Raw genomic sequence first — 24,853 nt, forward strand, 5'->3', positions numbered from 1 at the left:
AATGATTTTATAATTTTCTTTTCCTTATCATTTTTGCATCTACTTTGCTTACCATAGCAATAAGAAATGATCCCTGTAAACATGTATATTATACGAAGATATGTCATTATTCAGTGAAGAATCTAGAATGAATATGACTCCGAGTATATGAAATAGAGTAAATGTGAGTTATAAGCGTTTCACATGCATATTTAAAGCAAATTTTGAATATTTTGAAGAGTCTATCATAAGGGGGCGGAGCATATAGAATAATGAAATATGAACCATTGTCCCGCCTAATACTGACTTTTAAACAATAGCTTCATGAAGTTTTTTAAAAGAAGAAGTAACGTGAGCACTGAAATCACTAAATGATACCCCCTCCTCTTATATGATTACAATGACAAAGTCCATATATTGCTCTAAGACCTTAAATAACTGTCAGATCAAAAAGTAAATAGGAGGTTCACAAGGACATTGGCTAATAAAGAATTTAATATAATTACATGTAATTTTTATATAGTGGTATAGAAGGAGTCACGGATTAGAGATGGCTTCCCTCATTATTATAAGAAAAATGAAAAAGTCCAAGTGTTGATACGGAAAACCCAAAATATGTGTCGGATCAAAAAGTAAAATAGGAGTGCATAATGGAACAATGTAATAAAGAATCAGTGAAAGCATTATAAAGAGGTTTTTCAATCAATGGTAAAGGAGGGGTTGTAGATAAGAGATGGTTTGAACATATTTTATTGTATAAATACTATTCAGATGGTTTGAACACAAGTTCTAACAACTACCGATGTTTTCACCATAAAATGCTACAATCTGTCAATGGGTATACATAGGAAGAAAAAGGAAATAAAATTGATATACACGTTTTTTTTTTAAAAAAGAAACATATATTCGTTACATATGAAAAATATATAACTATCTAAAGTTTACGTGCTAGGCTGTAATGATTAATTAAATCTACCAGAATTTCTCATAAATTTTTGATCGGATTGAAAATTATATTTCCTGATTTCTACATTTTGTGACTCATCTCCCCACAGGAGTAAGTGACAATTAATAATATTCAATTTTATAGTTGGTTAAGTAAGACGCAATAGGTTTCTTAATTATTTCTCTTTAGCATGTTTGTACCCTTTGCAAACAAATTGAATGAAAAAATTATATGGGTCTTCTGGTGTACCACATGATTCGGACTCTCGACATTGTTTCTTGCATAAAAAATCAAGTTTTAAAATGCAGGTGTGTCATAGTTTAGTGTGTATATGATGTTAAATCGTCTATTATCATGGGAGAAATAAGAAGGGGGTCTGATAGGTTTTCATGTATGTTGTTTTTAAAAATCAAAATTTTAAATGCAGTTCTGTCGTAGTATAGTATGTATGATGTTAAGTCGTCTATTACCATGGGAGAAATAAGAAGGGGTCTGACGGTTTTTTTTTATGTATGTTGTTTTTTAAGCTACTAAAAGATGACCTGTTTCTTGTGGTAATACTCAAACTATTCCATTGGTTTATTGTATCAGAAATAAAAGATTTCTTACATAATTGAAGTCTATATCTAGGAATAATGTAGTCCTCTCTATTGCGTGTGTCGTACTTGGATGCATTAATTCTTCTTGAGTGAAAAAAATACTTTTTAAATAATTGAGCACCAAATTGTGATCTTCTTTAAACATAGTTTTTTGCTACTTTTCGCACATCTGCAAGACTTTTCTTATTGTTCTCACCCTTCACGGTAGCTCAGTCGGTAGAGCGCTCGCTCCGTGATCGGGAGGTCGTAAGTTCGTGTCTCGGCCGCGACTGACCTAGTCGATAAAATAGGTAGCAACTGTTCCTTCGCAATGCGCTCGGCACTTTGAAGTGAAAGTTGTGGGTCCTTCGGATGAGACCTTAAAAAACCGAGGCCCCGTGTTCGCGGCAGGCGTTGGCACGATAAAGATCCCTCACTGCTCAATCGCCCTGAGTGCCAAGCATAGGACAAAATGTGCAGGTCTCCACTGGCGAGTGGTGGGGTCTCCATATGAGTGAAAGTTACCGAATGGAACGTTAAACAATATACAATCAATCAATCAATCAATCAATCAATCAATCAATCAATCAATCTAACTGTTCAACATCTTATAAGGAACATCCATCCAAAACTATATAGAACAATATTCAAGAAGTGGTCTATTAAAAGTTATGTATACGTACATTTAAGATAAAGTGTTTCTACCAATATTGTATTTGTACATGAACATTGTAATTTAATTAATTACACATCTTAGAAAGACCGAATTTAACGAGGCCGAGTCTAATTCGAGTGTGCATGACTTTTGCGCAGCTTTTTAATTTCACGCAGTTATAAGTGCAGCAGTACACATTTCCCAAATATTGTCATTTTAATATAAATTAACATTATCAGTAACACCTACTGGTCTGAAAATGAGGATTTAAGACAATTATTAGCAAAAGACGCCGAATCGGCTCTAACGACGTCACTGTTTTCCGATTTTGTAAGCCATTTACGACGCTGAAGAGTGATTCATGACTCGCTTATATGAATGTAGACGTCCATGGATATTATATTAAAAACTGATGACAGAACATCAAATAGAAACATACTAGCAATCCAAATATTGCTATTTTTAAACCCCCCCCCAAAAAAAAAAAATATCTGCGTCGATATTTCCTCTGCACCGTCATGTATTTATAATAAAATATATAGAATTTTTAGAGGTATTTGGTCGAAAAAAAAAAAAAAAGAATTTGTAAATAAGACTGAGACCAACCTAGATGGTAAACCTTTTTGAAATTTCGCAATTTAGTGACTTTTAACAATTTTTTTTATATACTTGACTGAAGAAGAAATCTCTTGATCAGAAATACAAAAAAATATGGAAAAAATGTGATAATTTGGCGCTTTTCCAACAGATTTCCATAGGGTTCAATAGTAAAATATGACAACTTTCGAGATGGCCGCTAACAAGTTGGGGTGGTAAACATTCGGTTTTTTAATCTTAAAAGTTATGAACGAAAAATTATCAAAATCCCTAGGGTAGAAATAATTAGACTCGGTCTCGTTGATTGTAATTTAATTGAAGAAAAGGCAAAGAAATTGAAATTTAATTAATTACTTTGATAAATAATTGACCTCATCCCTGATCTACACTGCATGACTCACGTCATCTAAAAATGATTATGTAATGCAGAATATTGATTTCAACGTTTGATCATGAGATATGAACACAAGTCGACAAAACATTTTCAGATTTTGGGCATTTATACCTAAATTTAGAAGCTTTCTTGAGGTCAATATATGTTCAAGAGACGATATTGTGAGGTTTAATCACAACAAAAATGTGTCTTTTGATATTAGAATTAATTTAGATATTTTCCTAAGCAATTTATGTCCCAGAAGTATGTCATAAGATTATATAGTATATTTATACCCCCGCTTGAAAATGGGAGGGTGAATATAGATAGGTATACCTGTACACGTCCGTCTTTATTTCCGTCCGCCTGTCTAGCTGTATGTTCGTCCATCCCTCTGTTACGCCTTGGTGTTCCCATATCACAAAGTTGTTAATTAATTAATCACGAAATTACAAGTAATTGGAAAAAATTTTCAATTACAAATTACCTCCAATTTATTCAAAAAATGTAAGTTCCTAGAATATCTATATATTTTTTTTAAAGAAAACTGTCAGTTTTATATTTATTTTATTCCCATGTTTCATTGAATATTAAACTATATATTTATTTTCTTATGCTTAATGTTATAAAGGAAGAAAGAAAAGGTCTTACGAGGGCTGTTTGGGAATTATTGAGACATTTACTTTAACTTTATAAAGAGCAGATATAAATTCCGGAAAATTCATCAACACTTTTAAAGAAGAAGGATATGGAGATAACGAACAGTATTCAATCTCAAAGTCCATAAAACAATACAAAATAAGAGCAGAGCAAACACAGACCCCCGAAACAACAGAGGTGGGATCAGGTGCCATGGAGGAGTGAGCATCCCCTGCCGACCGGTCACACCCGCCGTGTGCTCCTTGTCATGATCAGGAAATAACGGAAAAAATCCGTCCTCAATTTAGTGTATAAATAATGGACTAACAATTGGTATGAAAAAGTCAGTCAGCATTTGACTCAATGATAAATTGAACTCCCTCACAAGGTCATTGTATCGACTTTAGAACTTACGAAATGATGACTTTAAACGAGACTGCTGATATTCTTGTTTCATCAACTTGCTTGTCAATAATTTACCTCGTTTCAGAAATTGTTCATACGTAAAGCATGCTCTTGCGTATCGAATCAACTGAGATATATATACTCTGTATGCAGGTGAACAAATAAAACAAAAAGTTTCTAATTAATAGGACAATTAGATAAGTTCTTGTGAAATCATAAAAATGCATATGTCTATCGACCTGGAGCAGCATCACCACATCGTTTCGACGTCATGACAGCCGAAGACAGAGATGTTTTTGATTGTGAAACAATCGGGAATGAAGCGTTTATATTTATTTTATTGTTATCATATAATTTTTACATTACAAAAATCAAACATACTCTTTTCTCAAATATTTTCTTAAGAATCATTCTTTAAAAAATGTGTGCTTTTGGTTTACCAGTGTTAATTTTCATTTGTCATACATAAAGGATGACCTGCATTGTTGCAATCACTATTGAAATAACGACCACTATTGAAATAATTATATCAATAGTGGTTGAGAGTGCATTTCAATAGCAAACATAGTTAGTAACCACTATTGAAATACGACCACTATTGAAATAATTATATCAATAGTGGTTGAGAGTGCATTTCAATAGCAAACATAGTTAGTAACCATATTGAAATACGACCACTGTTGAAATAATTATATCAATAGTGGTTGAGTTAGTAACCACTATTGAAATACAACCAATATTGAAATAATTATTTCAATAGTGGGTGAGGGTGCATTTCAATATAATAACCATAGGTTTCAACCACTATTGAAATTTGAGCACTACTAATATAATTATTTAATAGTGGGTGAGAATGCATTTCAATATGGTAACCATATGTTTCAACCACTATTGAAATATAAACAATACTGAAATAATTATTTAATAGTGGGTGAGAGGGCATTTCAATATGGTAACAATAGGTTTCAATCACTATTAAAACACGACCAGTATTGAAAGAAAAGTTTCACCGTGTCAGCAACGTTTGAAATAATTATTTTAATATATCGGTGTATATTGGATTCATTGTTCAAAACACTGTTGAAATCAGTAATTTAATCCATATATATAGAAATCTTCATAATTATCAAAAGTACACCATATTTCAATAGTGGTTACAACCTATGTTTGTTATTGAAATGAATTTCACCCACTACTGAAATAATTATTTCAATAGTGATCGTATTTCAATAGTGGTAACAATCTATGTTTTTTATTAAAATGAACTCTCAACCACTATTGAAATAATTATTTCAATAGTGGTTGTATTTTAATAGTGTTTATTACATATGTTTGATATTGAAATGCACTCTCAACCACTATTGCTATGATTATTTCAAAAGTGGTTGTATTTCAATAGTGGTTATCACCTATGTTTGTTATTGAAATGCACTCTCAACCACTATTGATATAATTATTTCAATAGTGGTCGTTATTTCAATAGTGGTTGCAACACTGCATCATGCAACTACTTGCCTATTTACGCAATGCAGGTCAACATTATTGGTCAACATTATAGGTGAAATTGATGGTCATCCGGAACTTTTAATTTTACTCTGGTTGAATTATTGGTCAGAAAAAAATATTCCAATGAAATAACAACCTTTAAACATGTTTTGCAGTCTTGTTCTTATTGTTTTAGCAGGTTGGTTAGTTTAAGAAAAAGAAAGATTTCTTTACTGCACTTAATTTTTTGATGATCGTCGTATTTCTGATCAGAATTCTAACAAACTTACGCAACTTGCAGCTAAATAAAATTGAGAAAATAAAAACATAAAAATATACAATATCGCATTAATTTCCAAACAGCCTTCTTAAGTATGATTCGAATTTAATCCAAATCAGCGTTGACCCACAGAGATAAGCAATCTTCCTAAAATCTATCTCAGTGTGATTTAAATAAACTACTTTGCTTACGTCATATAATTTACAATATTTCCATTTCCAATTGTTTTCTATATGAGAAACACTACAAAAGTGAATCTTGTTAATTTCATGGTAATACCCTGTGATATGTATATTTCTCTATTACTGATAAGTCAGGTGTCAACCTGCATGTATATCACTGGCGTATAAATATACTAAAGGAAAAAAGATGTTTTGTTTAATTGTTTACAAAGTAATTTGATATAATATATTTTTTTAACAAACAAAATAAATAAGGAATTATCTTCGGCTCGAAAGCAAGTCACTATCGAAACGCTGTCCACTATCACCGAGGCCTCGCGAGACCGAGAACTCCACTTCCGTAAACATGTTAAACAGCCACGTGGTCGTGGAGAAATTGACATTGCAACATGGATCTGCACGTACTCCATCATCTGATACAGAAATCGTCCCTCAGTCATTACCAACCGACTTCTTGAGCAACTTAACTTCTTCTGTTATTTTAATATCCATACAAATCGGTTTCCTGACCATGCTGACCAACTCCCGTTTCATCGACTGCAACATTGCATTCAATATGGCGGCGGAGAGGTGCCTATATATGTTCGTGCTTCCGAAAACCTAAATCTAGGTCACATATATAATTAAAGTTAACAAGATTACTTTGATCATAATTTAAAATTCTTTTGTTGTTTATTTTTTAAATGTTGATATTTGACTAAGGTAACTAAATAATCAATAAAATTTTTTTCGTGTTTTTTGGGACTATTTTTTTATAGTAAAATTTGACGTCATGGGGCCTTGTGAATTTCAAATCTAGTCAATTAGACGGTATTTCGATTTAATTTAAGATGTTTATTTCAAGTAAAAATGGAAATATAATGAATCACTGTCTAGTTTTGAGAGTATGCCAGGGACATCAACAATAGTGGGAAACATGGGATAATTCAAGCATAACGGGCTTCGCCCATTACGCAGCACAGTTAAGGTTACAAATGGAAATATCGGCGATTTTTTAAGATAAAAAATACATACTTTATTAGGATGGGCGATTCTTTTTAGGAATTCACGGATATCAAAAATATGTAATGTGGTTCAAATCTACATGTATGGGACATTTGGTTTTTTTTATTTAGACTTGTCATTTGATGTCGACGTCACATGACTTTGGCAATTATACTTGCAGTTTAGAGGTCATCTATAAATTTCAATACTGCAAGGGCATAACCAAGCTAAAAATCTTAGTTTATTTTATAATCCTTTTCAACACTATATGTAGTTTGTGAAAAGTGCTGCGAACCTATATAGATTCCCTTTTTTAATTGGTAAAATTTAATTTGTTTGACGGCAGGTTGAATATTTTGCTGGTCAACTACATTCAATATAGCTATTATTAATTTATTTGCAAGATTTCAAGAGGTTCGCAGCACTTTTCAAATATCTTAATGCTTGTTGAGTTTATGTGTAAAATTTCTACAAGATACATTGAGGGTATGCCCTTGCAATAAATCGATTTATTAGGGCCCTTCCATTACTTTTTTCAATGAATCTGCATACAAACACACGGCAGAATCGCATGTCTGATAAATGCACGGACAGTTTATGAATAAAATACTAAAATAAACATCGCATCCAAGTTAATGGCTTTTTATTTTACCGCAAATAATATTTTATTTGAGAACACAAGACATTTTTCATTGTAAAAAATGTGACTTGATCAGCCTCTGACTGTGTAAAAACTGCGTCATTTTTGCGAGATGACGTCACATTGACAAGTGCATTGCAATCGATGCATCGTTTATATACTGTTGTGTGGGATTTAATAAACGACAAAACTGCATGTAATAGTAAGTTTGTATGTAGTATACAGCTATCCAGCTGTTTGAAATAGCAAATTACTTCATTTTGTGGTATTTTGAAGACCTGATATTATGCGTGACGTCATAGTTAACATTTCCCGTACAAATTAGGCCCCGCCTCCTTACTGTAACCTTAACTGTGCTGCGTATGCAAATTATTCCATGTTTCCCACTATTGTTGATGCCCTGGCATACCCTCAAAACTAGACAGTGATTCCTTAAATCAATCAAGAAAATATCAAACAAAAGTTATTCAATGAACTTATTGATTTCATTTAATCAAACGTTTTAAAGATGACATAAATGAGAACATAATCTTGAAAAATAAAACTTTCTTTTGCTTTCTTCTAAAATTTTTGACCCATTTCTTCCATGGCATGTAATAATTAACTTGAATTTTGCCGGAGAAAAATGCAAAAAAAAAATGTAAAAAGAATTGAAATTTTGTTTACATCAATTTGATATTGACAAAATCTAGTGAAATTAAAGCGCAATTGAATTTCATATAGACTGGAACAACAATACACAATTTCAAGTGTATCGACGTAAAAAACAAGATTGCTTGAAGAATTAATTTGTTTTGATTAGTGGACAAGTAATCAATAACAGAATACAAACCTAAAATCAATCGCATTTGAAAGAATAAGCAATGGAAGCTTTTTTTAAATGTTAAATATTATTCCAGCGAAATAAAATCGGAAAAAGCATTGAAATTTAAACACAATGAACGGAGATAACCATATTTACTTTAAGGAAACTCTAAACACTAACAAAACGTGTTTTATTTACATGTATTTTGGTTTACATATTGAGACAATTTAGTCATTCTCAATATATTGTATCTATCTTATTTCCACATTAAAATATACAAAGACAGTGTACTTTTATTTGTGATGGAAATCATAATTGCTTGCTTTTACTGGTTAAATTATTGAAAATAATGAGTTAATGAAGTTGACATTAAAAAGATGCTTGATTTTCTGATTGACAATATTTATGTGTTTTTTTAGAGTCCAGGTCTTCCAACAATCTATTGGAATTCCCATGGGTACATATTGCGCCCCGTTTTAGCAGACCTATTTTGATTTTATACGAAGCAGAATTTGTGCAAAAGCTTATACACGATAAGAGGAAAACATTTGCTGTGGCCTTAATCTCGACATTTAGATACATGTATGTATATCGAGGACGTAATGGAATATAAAATAACGATATCGTACAGCAAAAACGTTATTTCCCGATTTATGAAAATAAAACATAAGGAGACATCCAACAGTATTCAAGATGAAACGTCAGTAAAACAATACAAAACAGAAGCAGAGCAAAATCGGACCTCCAAAACATCAGAAATGGGATCAGGTGCCATGAAGGAGTGAGCATCCCCTGCCTACCGGTCACACCCGACTTGTGCTCTTTGTCATGAATGGGAAATAATCCGTCATCAATTCAGTGTGAATGTCTCAATGAACACTGTATTTGCTGACAAAGTCATGATGTAAACTATGAAACGTAGGAAATGATTAATTTAAACGAGACTGCTGTTATTTTTGTTTCATCATCTTATTTGTCAAAAAATTACCGTGTTGTTTGCTCTGCTCCTATTTAGTAAAATTTAATGAACTTTTGACCTTAAAAACACTCCTTTATATTTCATATATGAATACTTATTCTTCGTTTTATATAATGATAAACGTCATGACTTTAACTATGCTATCGTCGACTTCCATTACATATGCAGCGATATACCTTCATCACCTGCATATGGAGTTTATATATCTCAGTTGATTCGATACGGAAGAGCTTTATTAGAAATTGAATCAAGTTCGTACCGTCGACCGGCAATAACATTTGATGTTAAACAAAATTATAAGATATATATCTTAGATACCTTAAAAATGTGAAAAATGTAATAATAATAAAATATTTATTTGATCATTTAATTAGTGATTTAACCAATGCTTGCAATCAGCTTGTATTGTTGTAAGAACACGGTTTTAAAGTAAACGCATTAATCCTTTGTTTATGTAATATACTAAAAAAATCAACACCAAGTAAATAATTAGCTAAAAGTAATTACTTTAAATTTTTCTAAATCAGATAATTATACTGCGTGGTATAAATTTGTAGGAGTAATCACTGTAGAATTTAGTTAGACGATCAATTAATCTGGAACATACGAACTAAAGAATCTTTTTGAATTAAAAAAAAATGCATTTTATTTTACATGCAGACACTTCATATACTCTGTAAAATATTCTGCTTGCCGCTTCACAGGTGAGTGATATCCTAAATGTCGGATCTACCAAGTAGATACAAGGTCACGGATGGAAATTTATATAAAGCGCTAAAAATGACCAACGACACGAACAATAAAAATTGTCAAATTTTCGGGACGCCCTGTCCCTTCCTCAGGACAAAGAAAAAAGTTAAAAAGTCATAAGAACAAAGGAAAAAGAGAAACAAAAAGAACTAGCACTACTACTAAACTACTAAACACTATATATTTACATACTTAATTACATGTTGAATTTGAATTTTTTTAGAACACTAATAAAGAAAGAAATCCGGACCGCTATGAAATGCGTCCGGTCTATCGGGTATACTCGGGTGAAGTGCGATTTACATAATTGAACGAATTAATTATGCTAATTAATTACGACAATCAGTAAATCGTACATTGTTTCATTCTCTCAAAATGGCGTAACTTTACTTAATAAAGAATAATCATTATGAAAGAAAAATCATATAGTAGGGATATTTAAACATATGAATTGTGATCAATTATAAATTTTGAAATATTTAAGGACTTATAATCGGGAAAAAATAATTAACAAAGGCGTAAGCAATACATAATTATGTGGTTGTTCGAGAGTTGATGACGCAAATTAACTGTAGAGTTAACACTAAATTGAGAGAATAATTTTGTTTTGTATGATCAGAAATTGGGTCTAATTTACGTTCATTCTGGTGAAGTCATTCAATTTGTTAATACCATTTGGGCGGAATGACTTCAATCTGTGCATCGAGAGCTTTTCTTTGCTTTTCCTCTGAGCATCTGTCCATCTTGGGTTATGGTCAATCACCACTACTTTCATGTCCTCCCATTTGTGACCCTCAAGGTTGAAATGTTCCCCAACGGGTTCATTGAGTTTTTTGGTCCTAATGGTCGAACGGTGGTTATTGACACTCCTACGGAGATCTCCTGTTTCACCAATATACTGTTTGGAGAAAACTTTGCAACTGATGAGATAAATGCAGTTGTCAGTATGACAGGACAAATTCCCTAGTATTTTGTAGCTGCGGCCTGTAACAGGGCTGTTAAAACTGTCTGTGCCAGTGCTGTGCTTACAAAGAAGACATCTCCTGTCAGAGCAAGTTTTAAAGCCCCCATTAGGTAACGGGTTGTCCAGTCTGGTTCTTACTACCATGTCCTTTAGATTCCTTGGGCGTCTGTATGCAGCCAATGGGGGTTCCTTAAAGACCTCTGCCATTCGTTTGTTTGAATGGAGAATTGGTAGGTTCTTTTGGAGGATACCGCTAAGGTTCTTAAGGACGGGATGATATGTGGTTACCAGTGGGACCATGTCGCTATTGTCTTTTTCCTTGTAGCGTAATAGGTTTTGCCTGTCATGTTCCGACATCTCATCAATAGCTGTTTGTACGGTGCGGGCATTGTAGCCTCTTTTGCATAAGTGGGACTTAAGAAGACCACTTTGCTCCTGATATAAGGCAGGGGACGAACAGATGCGTCGAATTCTGGTGGCTAGACCCGTAGGCACTCCCTTAAAAGTGTGTGGGGGATGACAGCTAGTGGGCATAAGATATAGGTGGGAGTCTGTGGGTTTGGTGTGGAGACTGAATTCGATTTTACCATCAATCATGGTAGATGTAGTATCTAGGAATATGTTTTTTGAATTAGATACGTCTACTGTAAATTTGATCGACTGATGAAAGGTGTTGGCAAACGTAATGAATGCCTCGAGGCTCTTGCGACATTCCACCCACTTCATCTCTATATCGTCAATGAAACGCAACCAGCTATGGGGCCTAAATGGTGCTTGAAGTAACAAATTGCGTTCCAGTCTGCCCATGAAGACATTGGCATAAGACGGTGCTATATTCGTACCCATAGCAGTGCCATTAACTTGCAGATAATGTTCTCCATTAAACATCTATTGATGAGATAGCGGAACATGACAGGCAAAACCTATTACGCTACAAGGAAAAAGACAATAGCGACAGGGTCCCACTGGTAACCATATACCATCCCGTCCTTAAGAACCTTAGCGGTATCCTCCAAAAGAACCTACCAATTCTCCATTCAAACAAACGAATGGCAGAGGTCTTTAAGGAACCCCCATTGGCTGCATACAGACGCCTAAGGAATCTAAAGGACATGGTAGTAAGAACCAGACTGGACAACCTGTTACCTAATGGGGGCTTTAAAACTTGCTCTGACAGGAGATGTCTTCTTTGTAAGCACAGCACTGGCACAGACAGTTTTAACAGCCCTGTTACAGGCCGCAGCTACAAAATACTAGGGAATTTGTCCTGTCATACTGACAACTGCATTTATCTCATCAGTTGCAAAGTTTTCTCCAAACAGTATATTGGTGAAACAGGAGATCTCCGTAGGAGAGTCAATAACCACCGTTCGACCATTAGGACCAAAAAACTCAATGAACCCGTTGGGGAACATTTCAACCTTGAGGGTCACAAATGGGAGGACATGACAGTAGTGGTGATTGACCATAACCCAAGATGGACAGATGCTCAGAGGAAAAGCAAAGAAAAGTTCTGGATGCACAGATTGAAGTCATTCCGCCCAAATGGTATTAACAAATTGAATGACTTCACCAGAATGAACGTAAATTAGACCCAATTCCTGATCATACAAAACAAAATTATTCTCTCAATTTAGTGTAAACTCTACAGTTAATTTGCGTCACCAACTCTCGAACAACCACATAACTATGTATTGCTTACGCCTTTGTTAATTATTTTTTCCCGATAATAAGTCCTTAAATATTTCAAAATTTATAATTGATCACAATTCATATGTTTAAATATCCCTACTATATAATTTTTCTTTCATAATGATTATTCTTTATTAAGTAAAGTTACGCCATTTTGAGAGAATGAAACAATGTACGATTTACTGATTGTCGTAATTAATTAGCATAATTAATTCGTTCAATTATATAAATCGCACTTCACCCGAGTATACCCGATAGACCGGACGCATTTCATAGCGGTCCGGATTTCTTTCTTTATTAGTGTTCTAAAAAAATTCAAATTCAACATGTAATTAAGTATGTAAATATATAGTGTTTTAGTAGTAGTGCTAGTTGTTTTGTTTCTCTTTTTCCTTTGTTCTTATGACTTTTTAACTTTTTTCTTTGTCCTGAGGAAGGGACAGGGCGTCCGGAAAATTTGACAATTTTTATTGTTCGTGTCGTTGGTCATTTTTAGTGCTTTATATATATATAGATATAGATATATATATATATATATATATATATATATATATATATATATATATATATATATATATATAATAATGAAAGGCGTATTTGTTTTATCGAATACTCGAATATATTAGAATACTCCTAGTGAATATTTGAATATCAGCAGTTGACAATTTTGAACATTCCTAGTTTGTTGACGTCACAATTCATATTTTTCTCCCAATTCTGATAATACATAGATAAGTTTGTTTTTTACATTGTGCATATTTGATACTTTATCTTTTAACAAAACACATTAGGAACATTAATGTACCATTTTCATTTAATTTGCTCCGCCCCTTTTAAATACTATAAATGGTTTTAAGGTTGTTCATATTTATTAAGACACATGCTACTCTGTACTCGCTGTCTCCGCTCTTTAATGTTAATTTTTTTTTAAAAACATACTCCAGGTTCCTCAATCAATAATGGCGTGTGTGAAAGTCTTATGCATGTTAACTGGAATTATATTTTCTCGTGGCTATGGTTTGTGTTTATTTATCTGTGTTTTAAATATAAAAGTATTGAAAGATTTTGCTGTTTCTAAAGTTCCTGGTATAAATTTTTATTCATACAGACGATCTCTCTAGAAATAAACCTGCCACACAGATATCAACTTTTCCATGTAAAGGATGCGCTGATGGATCATACAATGCCGAACTGGCTGTTGACAATAACCTGCAAACATGCACTAGGAATGTGTTTCCAGATTGGACTGAATGGTGGATGGTGGATCTTCAGGAAGCACAATCCATATATGCGATTAAATTTGTCTTTAAAGACTATGGTGATACTTACCGTATGTAAAAAGAATTGAACATGGTATTTATACACGTCATTTATAACTTTATTACAAGAACAGTTCTGGTAATTATTAAACTAATGTCTTACTCTTTTATGTAATTATGTTTTCAAGGGAAACGACAAGAGGAGCGTTTATCAGGATATTCTATTTATGTCTCAGATACAAAGGAAATAAAAAGTGGGGAACTGTGCTTCAAACATAACGGAACCTATTTACCATCGCTTACAGCGGTACATATCTGCCCCTCGTTCGGACGATATGTCCAATTTGTTAATAACTTTAAGTACATAGAACTCTGTGATTTCACTGTCTTAGGTAAGTGAAATTTAAAGATTAGGTGCTAAAAGAGTGATATTTTTAAAGGCCTTAACTATGTTAATGTTCGGTATTTAAATTTTGATGAATTAGGGAAACTGACATAGGATGCAGAAATGTTAATTAGACGAATATCTAATATGTATTCATATATATACATACATTTCACATTAAAAACAAATATTTGCAAGAAACGAGAATTTAAATTAAAAGTTAAAAGATAATTAGAGTTTATAGGGTTCATTTAATTCACTTTATTTATTTAATAGTCATTCCCTTTGAGAAACGATTTATATAATCTCCTATTTCAATACTCTTACAAATGGATTTAAAGCTCATTTATATAAAATGATTTGTCTATAGTAAACACCAATATACATAAACTGCTATTGCAAAAATTATTAAATGTAAATTATTTTAGAGGTTCTGATAAGTTAGTAGGTATTTTTTCATATATATTATTGAAAATTTAAAATAAATATTCAAAGAGAAAATACAATTAATTCCACTAACTGCAATTATTCAGAAAGAAATGGATCGCTTTCTTAGACAACATTATACATTATTTGCATCATAACTTTTCTGAGATTTAAGGTAATGCAAATGGCAATAATAAGGAAGAATTTAAATTTTGACCATAAATAAAAATGTGATTTTATGCCAAATATAATTATGTCATGCACGCTCCTAGTTTGCGGAAGACATATTTAAAATTATTAACTATTATCAAATATCATTTAACATTTGCAGAATCAATTTATGATAAAAAAAATTTGACTTATCTTAATTCATTGTATTACATGTATCTTATGCATCTACAAACAGCAAATGATGAACTATTTTGTAAGTTCTTGCAAAAGAAAAAAAAAACCCACTGAAACAATCATTTTACGTAAGGGCTATAAAAAGTTATTAACACATTTGACAAAAAAGATACAGGAATCATTCATTAAATAAATTAAAAGTTTGGTGTTACATTTTTTTAAACTTGAAATACGTAGTTAGGCTCAAAAGTCCATTCATTCGGAAAAATACGAATTAGAAGCCGAGCAAAATCGGTCCTTTAAAAATCAATGGAGGAATAAGTGGTATGGGGGAGAAAAACCCCTGTTGGTTCGTTGCATTTAATAAGTGAAAAGGGACGGACAAAATAGTAAAATATAGTTAATTGAATTTATTGTTTATAAATATATCTGCGTTATATTTTACATAGGTTGTAGAAGGGGTCACTACGGTGCTGTTTGTAACCTTTTGTGTCCACAACATTGTAAGAATTACCAATGCTTTGTCACTAACGGGACATGTCTTAGATGTGACAATGGCTGGAATGGCTTTTCGTGCAACCAAGGTAGGATATGTTGAGGATGGCCGAAGAATTAAATCTCAATCTAAACTGTCATTAGTATACATGTACACTAGGCTCTAATCTAGTTTGATTCATGGACAATAGAATTTATACAGACAACTTAAATGAAAGGATGTATTAAATTTATCAGCATATTTGGTGCAATAGAAGATGGACTTAAAATTCACATTTCAGTCAATTAGAATTTTTAAGTGTGATGGTTCAAGAAATCTGTTTAACAAAGTCTTTTTTATATTATCCTGTCACACAATTAAACCGATTTTATTCTAGTGCTTGAGACCAGACTCGGTATTATTCGAATTGCATTTCAATATTTAACTTCATGACCTTGATCTTGAATTTTGTTGCAGTTTCAATAAACTTTAATCGCTATCATAACTTTTCTTAATATTATAATTAATGTCTTTTTGTAAAATTACAAAGAAGGCAATAAACACAAACAAGACAATTACAGTATACCATAAATAATTTCATAATTTTCAGTAAAAAATGAAAACGGAGTACTTTAATATTTTGCATTTTCTTGTTTACTCTCCATCCTAATCTATATTAACGTTATTTCTCTTTTATCGCGAGCAAGATTCATTAAGAGAACATTCTCTCAAGAACTTAAGTTCAGATGAGTGACCACTTTAGATTAACTGAAATATTTTATAGGAAATCATAACCTATCCAGGTACATGTATATTTAAATGAAAATTGTCATTAAATAGTTTGCTTAACGATCTATTTGTAGGACACTTCGTATCAAATCGTTACTAACATAAAAAGAGTAAAGTTCGAAATATTCCTTTTGCTTGTTCATTATAATTTGTATAACAGGCCAAAACTTTCTGTGCTCATCCCATTTTGCAGCATGTTTAGTCGGAATGTATGGTCCAGATTGTTCATTATCCTGCTCTGGTCATTGTAAGAGCAAGTCTTCTTGCAACCCAATCAATGGTATTTGCTCAGATGGATGTGCTGAAGGTTGGATGGATGTGCTTTGCAATAAAAGTAAGAAAGATAAAGGCAGAGATTTTTTTTTACCGGGTGGTAAATTCCAGTTGAGGGAGGGGCTGAACATTGGCAGGTGTTAATCCTTTGAGGGTTAGCAGTCTACCTGTGGCTGTTTTTCTTCCAAACCCTATACACAGAAAGTGATTTAATACACAGTGGAATACTCTAGATGTCATACTTTACCTGTGTTGGGAATTTTGTGAAAATTTTACATTAGAGCTTCAAAGTTTTAAAGGTACTTGGACACATATTTGAAGTCAATATTTTCTCTATAATATTACGACTTATACATTTTAATAGCATTTTACACAAAAATTAGTTAAAAATCTTATTTCAGTTAAGAGATATTTGAATTTCAATTTTTTTGGCGGGTTTGATTGACACATCCTCTCACTATCACAAATTAATTTTATTCTTAATCCTCAGGAAAAGTGGCAATCTCGTTGTGTATAAATGAAAAATATTCACACTATAATCCTGAAAATTCAGAATAGACATGTTCGAAAGCAAAACAAACACGCAATATATTGTCAGTCCGTGCAGTTGTGGTAAGCAGACTGTGACGTTTGAACGCATCCAGTGAATTATAAACATAAGCAATAACAGAACCCCTGCCCTGTTCATAAAAACTGTGTACATAACACGAGTGTGCTCGATTTGCTAAACTCTGTACGCAACTCTTAGTTCGGAATGACAATACTTGTGAAGGAGTTTTGCTTTCTCACATTTCTACTCTGAATAAAATTATTTTTCTGAATTAAAGTTTTAATATTTCTCATTAATAGACAACAAGATTGCCACTTTTCCAAAGGATTAAGAATAAGGTTAAAATTTGTGAAAGTGCAAGGATGTGTCAATAAAATCCGTAAAAAAATTTAAAGTTTTAATAACTTTTAAATAAAATAAGATTTTTAATTAATTTTTGTGTGAAATGCCATTAAAATATATAAGTCGTAATATTATAGAGGAAATAGTGACTTCAAATTTGTGTCCAAGTACCTTTAATGAAAAAAGAGCTGTGTTAACTACATTTAAAAAATATTTACGTTAATTCAAATCTTTAGACGGCTTAGTACATGTAACTATGAAACAAGCAAAACAAACTTAATTCAATTACGACACACAATGGTGCTCTTATCTTAATCAATAACATTTCCACTTTTTGTTAGCATATTAAAATTAATATGAAAATTCCATTAAAAAATCTATATATACTAAAGTTTTAAAACATGTATTTTATCATGAAGAATAGTATAATCGATTCAAATACTAATGGTGTTTTTATTAAGCTAAAATGTTAATAGTAATATAGTTTAGCACTACCATCTGAACATCAAAGGATCAAAAGTTCGTTTTAAGGTCCCCACGAGTGCCAGATAAGGTGCAAAGGGTATACACCCGAGGGAATAGTAAGTATATGTAAGTAGACGTCAATCAAACTCTAACATCCAATGATGGACCTTCATGCACTTGATTGTCAGAGCTACACAGACCAGGTATATTTTAAGGCGGTGCTTAAAATACATTCATTAAAACTGTTTATCTCGATTTTCTATGTAATTTGTTTATAGACAATTTCCTACAGGCATCCTCAAATATCTAATAAAAATGAAGCCTACAAATCAACAGTGTGCTGGTATTCTTTTCGACAGGCTGTGTCTCCGGTACCTTTAGACCGAACTGTAAAAACAACTGTAGTGGGAATTGCTATAACGATTTAATCTGCAATAGCACAACAGGAAGATGTGACAAAGGCTGTAAGCCAGGGTACCAGGGAGAACTTTGCAATAATAGTAATTTTACCTTATTCTGAGCTGTAAGTTCAAGTGAGCTCACAATACCTTGTCCTGCGTCCATCTGTCTGCAAATATGGAGACCTGTCTAGACCTTTGCACGTTTTCAGCATCTTCCTCAAAACAACTGAGGCAACATGCAATCACGTAGTAAAGTTTTATACATATGTAGTATAACATAAGATAAAGAACAGTCTAATGGTGATAATTAATTCTATTAATATGCAAGCAAATGCACTTAGAGCAGGTGCAAGATGGTTGGAAATAAAATGGAATCACAGCATTGGGAAAGGTCAAGTGAAATAGTAAACAAAATTTTAAAAAAGTTATTGCCCTTGTGAGCTTTCTTTCCTTATATTTGTCACAGAAACTTGTAGACAGTACACTCTCTCAAAATCTACTAAGCTGTGGATATTTTTAGGCTTATTTTACAAATTATATCATTTTTCTAAAGCTTACATCTGTGTATTTAAATCAAATGAGGAATATGTCATATTAGACTATCTTGAGAAACCTGTATCAAATATCGGTGAAAATACTGTTAACTCGGATAATGTATTGTTAGCTTGCAGGCATGGCTATTTTGGACCAAATTGTTCGAGGAAATGCAATCCATTCTGTATAAACAAGTGTCAAAATGTCAATGGACACTGTCTTTCTGGGTGCATCAGCGGTTACGAAGGTTCAACATGTGAAAAAAGTATGAATTTAATTTGTGCTGTATGAATATTCTTATCTTTGGAATTTTGTTGCTAATAGAATTAACCTCATTGAATATAAAATTAGAGTGCAGCAGTGGATGGTATGGTCACAATTGCTCCATGGGGTGTAACAACTGTGTGAATCAAACTTGTAATCATATCACGGGCAGCTGCCAATATGGATGTAAACCAGGCTGGAGAGGTTCAAAATGTTCTCTAGGTAATATAATTATATACACATGTATATATAATGTGATATCTAAAAGAAAGTACATGTATTTTCATGTAGAGTATGCATGGAGTAAAATATACATATCTTTCTTTCTAAATTTTTGTGATATTAATGACTATCCCCTTTTTATTCATATATTCAACAGTGTGTACCGTGGACACATATGGATCAGATTGTATGTTTTCTTGTAGCCAAAACTGCATTAATAAGGAACCTTGTGACCACGTAACTGGAATTTGTGAAAATGGTTGTTCAGATGGATATAAAGGAGGGCAGTGCAATTTAAGTAAGATGAGACAATCATTCGTGTAAATTTCACTTTTTATAGGTATATATACATCTTTGTTGCTTTGATTGTTGATATAAATTATTCCTGGGATTTTTCCCCTTATTGTATTTTGAATTAAACATACAGTCAAGAAAACTATAATAGTAATTTAAAATAATGCACAAAGGTGCTTATCATCATCTTTTTATGGTTTCCTTTTCATATGTTCATCTCATATTAACTTGAGTTGAAAATCCCGTACATGTATGCCCTGTTCACACGGAGAGTTTAATTCGAATTAAACGTAAAGTTACTGCGAATTAGCTTCGCTTAGCGTTCACACGGAGAATTTAACGCGAATTAGTTTAATTCCGCAGCACTGTTAAGGCTAGAAAAAGGGGGCAGGGCCTAATTTATACGGGAAAAGTTAACTGTGACGTCACACCAAAAATATGACTTTTATGCATTCCTTATATTACCCGAAAATTAAATAACTTGCAAATTTAAACTGTAATAGCATAATAAATAACAATAAAACTTATCAATGCATTAACAAAAGCCGCTAGTTAAATCCCATGCAGCTGGTTTTAAACAAATCACCGATCTCGATGAACGTGTCAATCATGACGTCATTTTGGTAAAAATGACGTATTTCATGTGCTGTGAGAGGCAGATTTGGGAATTTTTTAACAATGAAAAATGCGTCTTATTATAAAACAGAATATTATTTACATGTTTTTAATAGGCTTATAATACCAATGTATTTTATTTGTTTGGTGCGATTATTCATTTACTATCGAGAGAATTTATTTAGATAATTCTGTCGTGTTTTTATGTTCAGGTTAGGTATATTTTACATCGATGTGCCTCATTAATTTTTTGAATATAAATAGAGGATATGTTCCTTAACTTGAAAAGTGCTGCTGCTTGCATGACTTTATAAGTACACAAAATATTTCGTAAAAGTCAAACATATTTCGACATTGGCCTATTTACTTGAAATTTTAACTATTAAAACGCGGATTCTATTCAAAGCAGCAGCACTTTCCAGAAAGTACAAAATATGCAGAAACATTTAATAGCTTGAATTTTTAATTTCAACCAGGGTATGCCCTTGCGATATTGAAATCTTTTATTGACCTACATGCCGTGTACCTACTATGCATTCACAACGTGACTGTCCATCGATGGGACTAAACTCCATACAGTTCAGAGTAGGTTATACTATGCTATTTTCATAAGTATTTAAGTTCTGTGATAATAGAACAGCTGAATAAAAATAAATTCAGTTTTAAAAACATTCCCGTTTTTGCCCTTCTGTTTTCGTTGATTTCTCGTAGTAAGCCTTAACAGTGCTGCGTCGAATTAGTTTTCTGCACATTAAATTACATTAAGTCCGTACCGTGTGAACGTTAAGCGAATCTAATTCGAATTATATTCTGACGCATGCGTAATGGCAAAATTTAGTCAAATGCCACTTGTCGGTGGTCAGCTATAGGTACTTGTGCTTTTTTGAGTGAAATAAGGAAACTTTTGTTTATCATTAAAATGTGTATACAGGCACTTTGCCATTATGTCAAATGGATCTGCTTCTGCATCAGGTGACGTGATTTGCAAATGACGTCATAATAGCCTGCTGACGCCGGGCTGCAAAAGTAAAATTTTAATTCACATTAGTTTTCTTCGCATTAGCTGTCGTGTGAACGGAATTTAATTTGCATTTATTTACTTAAGGAATGTTTTTAAGTTTTTGTGAGTTATTGGTGAGCGAATCACACAGACTTGTCACGTAGGCATATTTCATGAAGCGCGCTAGCGCTTCATGGAAATATGCCTACGTGCAAGTCTCTGTGATTCTCACACCAATAATTCACACTAAACTTAAAAACATTCCTTATATTTACATTTTACATGTTTGGAAGCACCGGAAATATACTCAATATTTGAATTTCTTGCTGCCCTTTATTGTTATACGTTTACTAACGTCGCTGTAGCCCTATTGTGACGTCGCGATAACGCACGTTTCGCCGTGTATATTTCTACGCGTGAGTTTACACGAAAATGATTTTCAAATCAATTTCACAGTTAGCTTAGTAGAAAAACAGCGAATGTAAATATTGCTAATTAAACTCTCCGTGTGAACAGTTTATTACTATAAAATATAATGTGTTAAAGGAATTTGTGTTAACATTTCATAAAGGCGAAAATACATAATTTATAATTGCATTTCCCTATGTATTTAAACCTTAAGATGTTATCTTACCAATTCCACCTTTACCTTTATATCTTTACTGATCATGAATTCAATAAAAAGACTGAAAAAAATATTTTATTTTATTATATGATTGAATAATTTCCAGCTCTCTGATTGGCTGAGATCCAACTATGTTAGAAAAATATTACGTCGTATTGACCTGCAGGTGACGTTCCAGGTCAATACAAGGATTTATTTCCTCTACATTGATCTAAAAATAGCTTTGGAAATTCCAAATTGATGCAAATTGTTTTAGAAAGCTATTCAAACGACTATGATTTTTATTTTCATGTGAACAAAACATAAGCGAATATATATTTTGGGTGAGGAGATAAGAGGGGATGCAGGGACCCCCCCCCCCAACACTTTTACTGAACAAGAATTTTTTTTTTACTTTTTGGCAGTCAGTTTTTCCTGATAATACTCCTTCCTTTCAAAATCTATCCTATAAAAAAGACTGACATTATATATTTCTTTCATGGCAACTAAAATTGATTTAAAAAAAAAAACATTATTATTCACATTTTAATTCTGCTTCTCTCTTGTATTTGGCTAGGACTTAATAAAATGCAAACAAGTAATGAGCTGTATCATTTTATCCTTGAATCATATAATAAAACAATTATTGCTGATTTTTTCGGTCAATACAATGATTTAGCCATCTTCGAAGTACAATATTCACCTCGCCCTTCGGGCTCGGTGAATATTGTACTCCTCAGATGGCTAAATCATTGTATTGACCTCAAAAACCAGCAATAATTGTATATTATTTTATGATTCACATTTCAAATGAAGCATTGAATTTAAAATATAAGATACAACTCTTATCATTTAACTTTTTCAGTCTGCGCAAATGGTTATTTCGGTGCAAATTGTTCAAAAATTTGCTCTGATAATTGTTCTGATATATGTAATCATGTTGATGGGACTTGTAACTGCAAAGCTAGAATGATGGATTCTCCAGAATGCATACAAGGTAATATTTGCGAAATTTTATATATTAAAAGCAAATGGGAAGAGCCAGATACCCTTTGTATAATTCATTAAAAGTACAATTTCAATATATAAGTGAAAAAGTACCCATCTTTTCTGTTACTTTTATTTATATAATTTGGTTTGAAAATCCTTGTATTCAATTCACATGACATTTCCTATCTTTTTATACAGTTTCATTATTGACTTCAATGGCTAGAAAATGTGATGATCACTGTTTTTATGCAATTGGAATATCTATATTAGTCATACTAAACGTTTTGACCTGTACATTATGGATTTGTGAAAGGTATTTTTTTTTCTTAACCATTGTTTAGTTATATAAAATATATATGTGCATTTTGAATTTTTAAAATATTTTTTTTCTATTTAGAAGAAGGAAAATGGAAGTGAGAAGACAGTCGTCATCTCATTACATAACAACTGAAGCAGAAATGAAAGAAAAGACTTCTGAATCACATGAATATCAAGAAGTGAATTCTGTATCACGAGATTTTTCGTACCAAAACCTCACATTTGATACCTGAAAATTTTGAAAATACAAGATTTGAGTAGGGGAGTTCGGAATCAGAGAGAGAGAGAGAGAGAGAGAGAGAGAGAGAGAGAGAGAGAGAGAGAGAGAGAGCTGCAATAATCCTTTTACGACGTTTATATCGTTCTTTCACTTTAAAAAAAATCTTTATTTTTAAAATTATTTGTTTAAAGTACAACATTGTGTACGTTTTTTTGTCAGCATGGGTCTAATTAGAAAAAAAAACCCATTAAAAATCTTTAAGAATTAGTTAATCTATACACTTCACAAAAGGTTTTAATGCAAATTGATATTATATAAAGTATATTTAACAACCTCCTGCTTATACAATAATTAGACAATATGATACTTCAGCGAATAGAAACATTTTTACACCCGGCATATATTCATTTTTTATCGTACTACTCCTTGTTGGAAAAAGAACAATAATCTTTTATCTTCAAAATAATATAAGAACTACTCTCAAATCTCACATCTGTCCTTGTATCTTAAGTTTGTATGTGTGTTTTACATTTTACAAAAGGAAAATGTACCCTAAAACACTACTGATGTGTTAAATAGGAAAAATAAATAAAAACATAAAGATGAATAGAGGTACAGTGTTTAATAAAAATGAGGAAATATTCCACTGACTAGACATTCAGTAGGCTTCTATGATCATTTCCGTGTATTTGAGAGGTCATGTAATAGGTAAAAGGGGATTACATCGATAAACAATATAAGGAATGAATAAATCCAATAACACTGTGTTTGATATATAAAGGAAAAATAAAAATGAGGATATATTTCACTGAAACGAAAATTATTAGTTATCTTACATGTACTTCCCTCGATTTCAGGATTTAAGCATTATAAGGAATAGTTAAAACCAGTAACAAAGTATAAGTTATCTGTACCTTTCTAGCCATTTGTTGAAAGGAATAAAAGGTAAAACCTACAAAAAAATATTTCCTGTCTTTATTATTGTATATTTACTACCTGTTGAAATGAATTTATTGATAGAAAAAGGAAATTTTACGGCAGAGTAAAAAAATGTAATATATTTTTTTTACCTTTTTCCTCAAATTAGTATAAACTAAACTTCTTGAACGTCAATGGAGACAAAGATGCATAAGACTGTTAAATGATTAA

At 32.2% G+C, this 24,853-nt stretch overlaps 1 protein-coding gene across 1 annotated transcript; it reads left to right on the plus strand.

The window, feature by feature from the left end:
• The first annotated feature begins 13,892 nt into the window (after positions 1–13,892).
• LOC134281687 (multiple epidermal growth factor-like domains protein 10) lies at positions 13,893–23,751 on the plus strand. The gene is made up of 12 exons (XM_062764121.1): positions 13,893–13,950; positions 14,042–14,263; positions 14,381–14,499; positions 15,798–15,932; positions 16,608–16,626; positions 16,773–16,946; positions 18,602–18,742; positions 19,197–19,442; positions 19,529–19,663; positions 19,821–19,961; positions 23,365–23,479; positions 23,564–23,751. The coding sequence occupies exons 1-12, from the start codon at positions 13,893–13,895 to the stop codon at positions 23,715–23,717; spliced, it is 1,659 nt and encodes a 552-aa protein (XP_062620105.1). The 3' UTR covers positions 23,718–23,751.
• Positions 23,752–24,853: the final 1,102 nt, after the last annotated feature.

This window comes from Saccostrea cucullata, unplaced genomic scaffold (assembly GCF_032062105.1).
Source record: "Saccostrea cucullata isolate Sc308-1 unplaced genomic scaffold, CSIRO_AGI_Scuc_v1 ctg286, whole genome shotgun sequence".
NCBI lineage: Eukaryota > Metazoa > Mollusca > Bivalvia > Ostreida > Ostreidae > Saccostrea > Saccostrea cuccullata.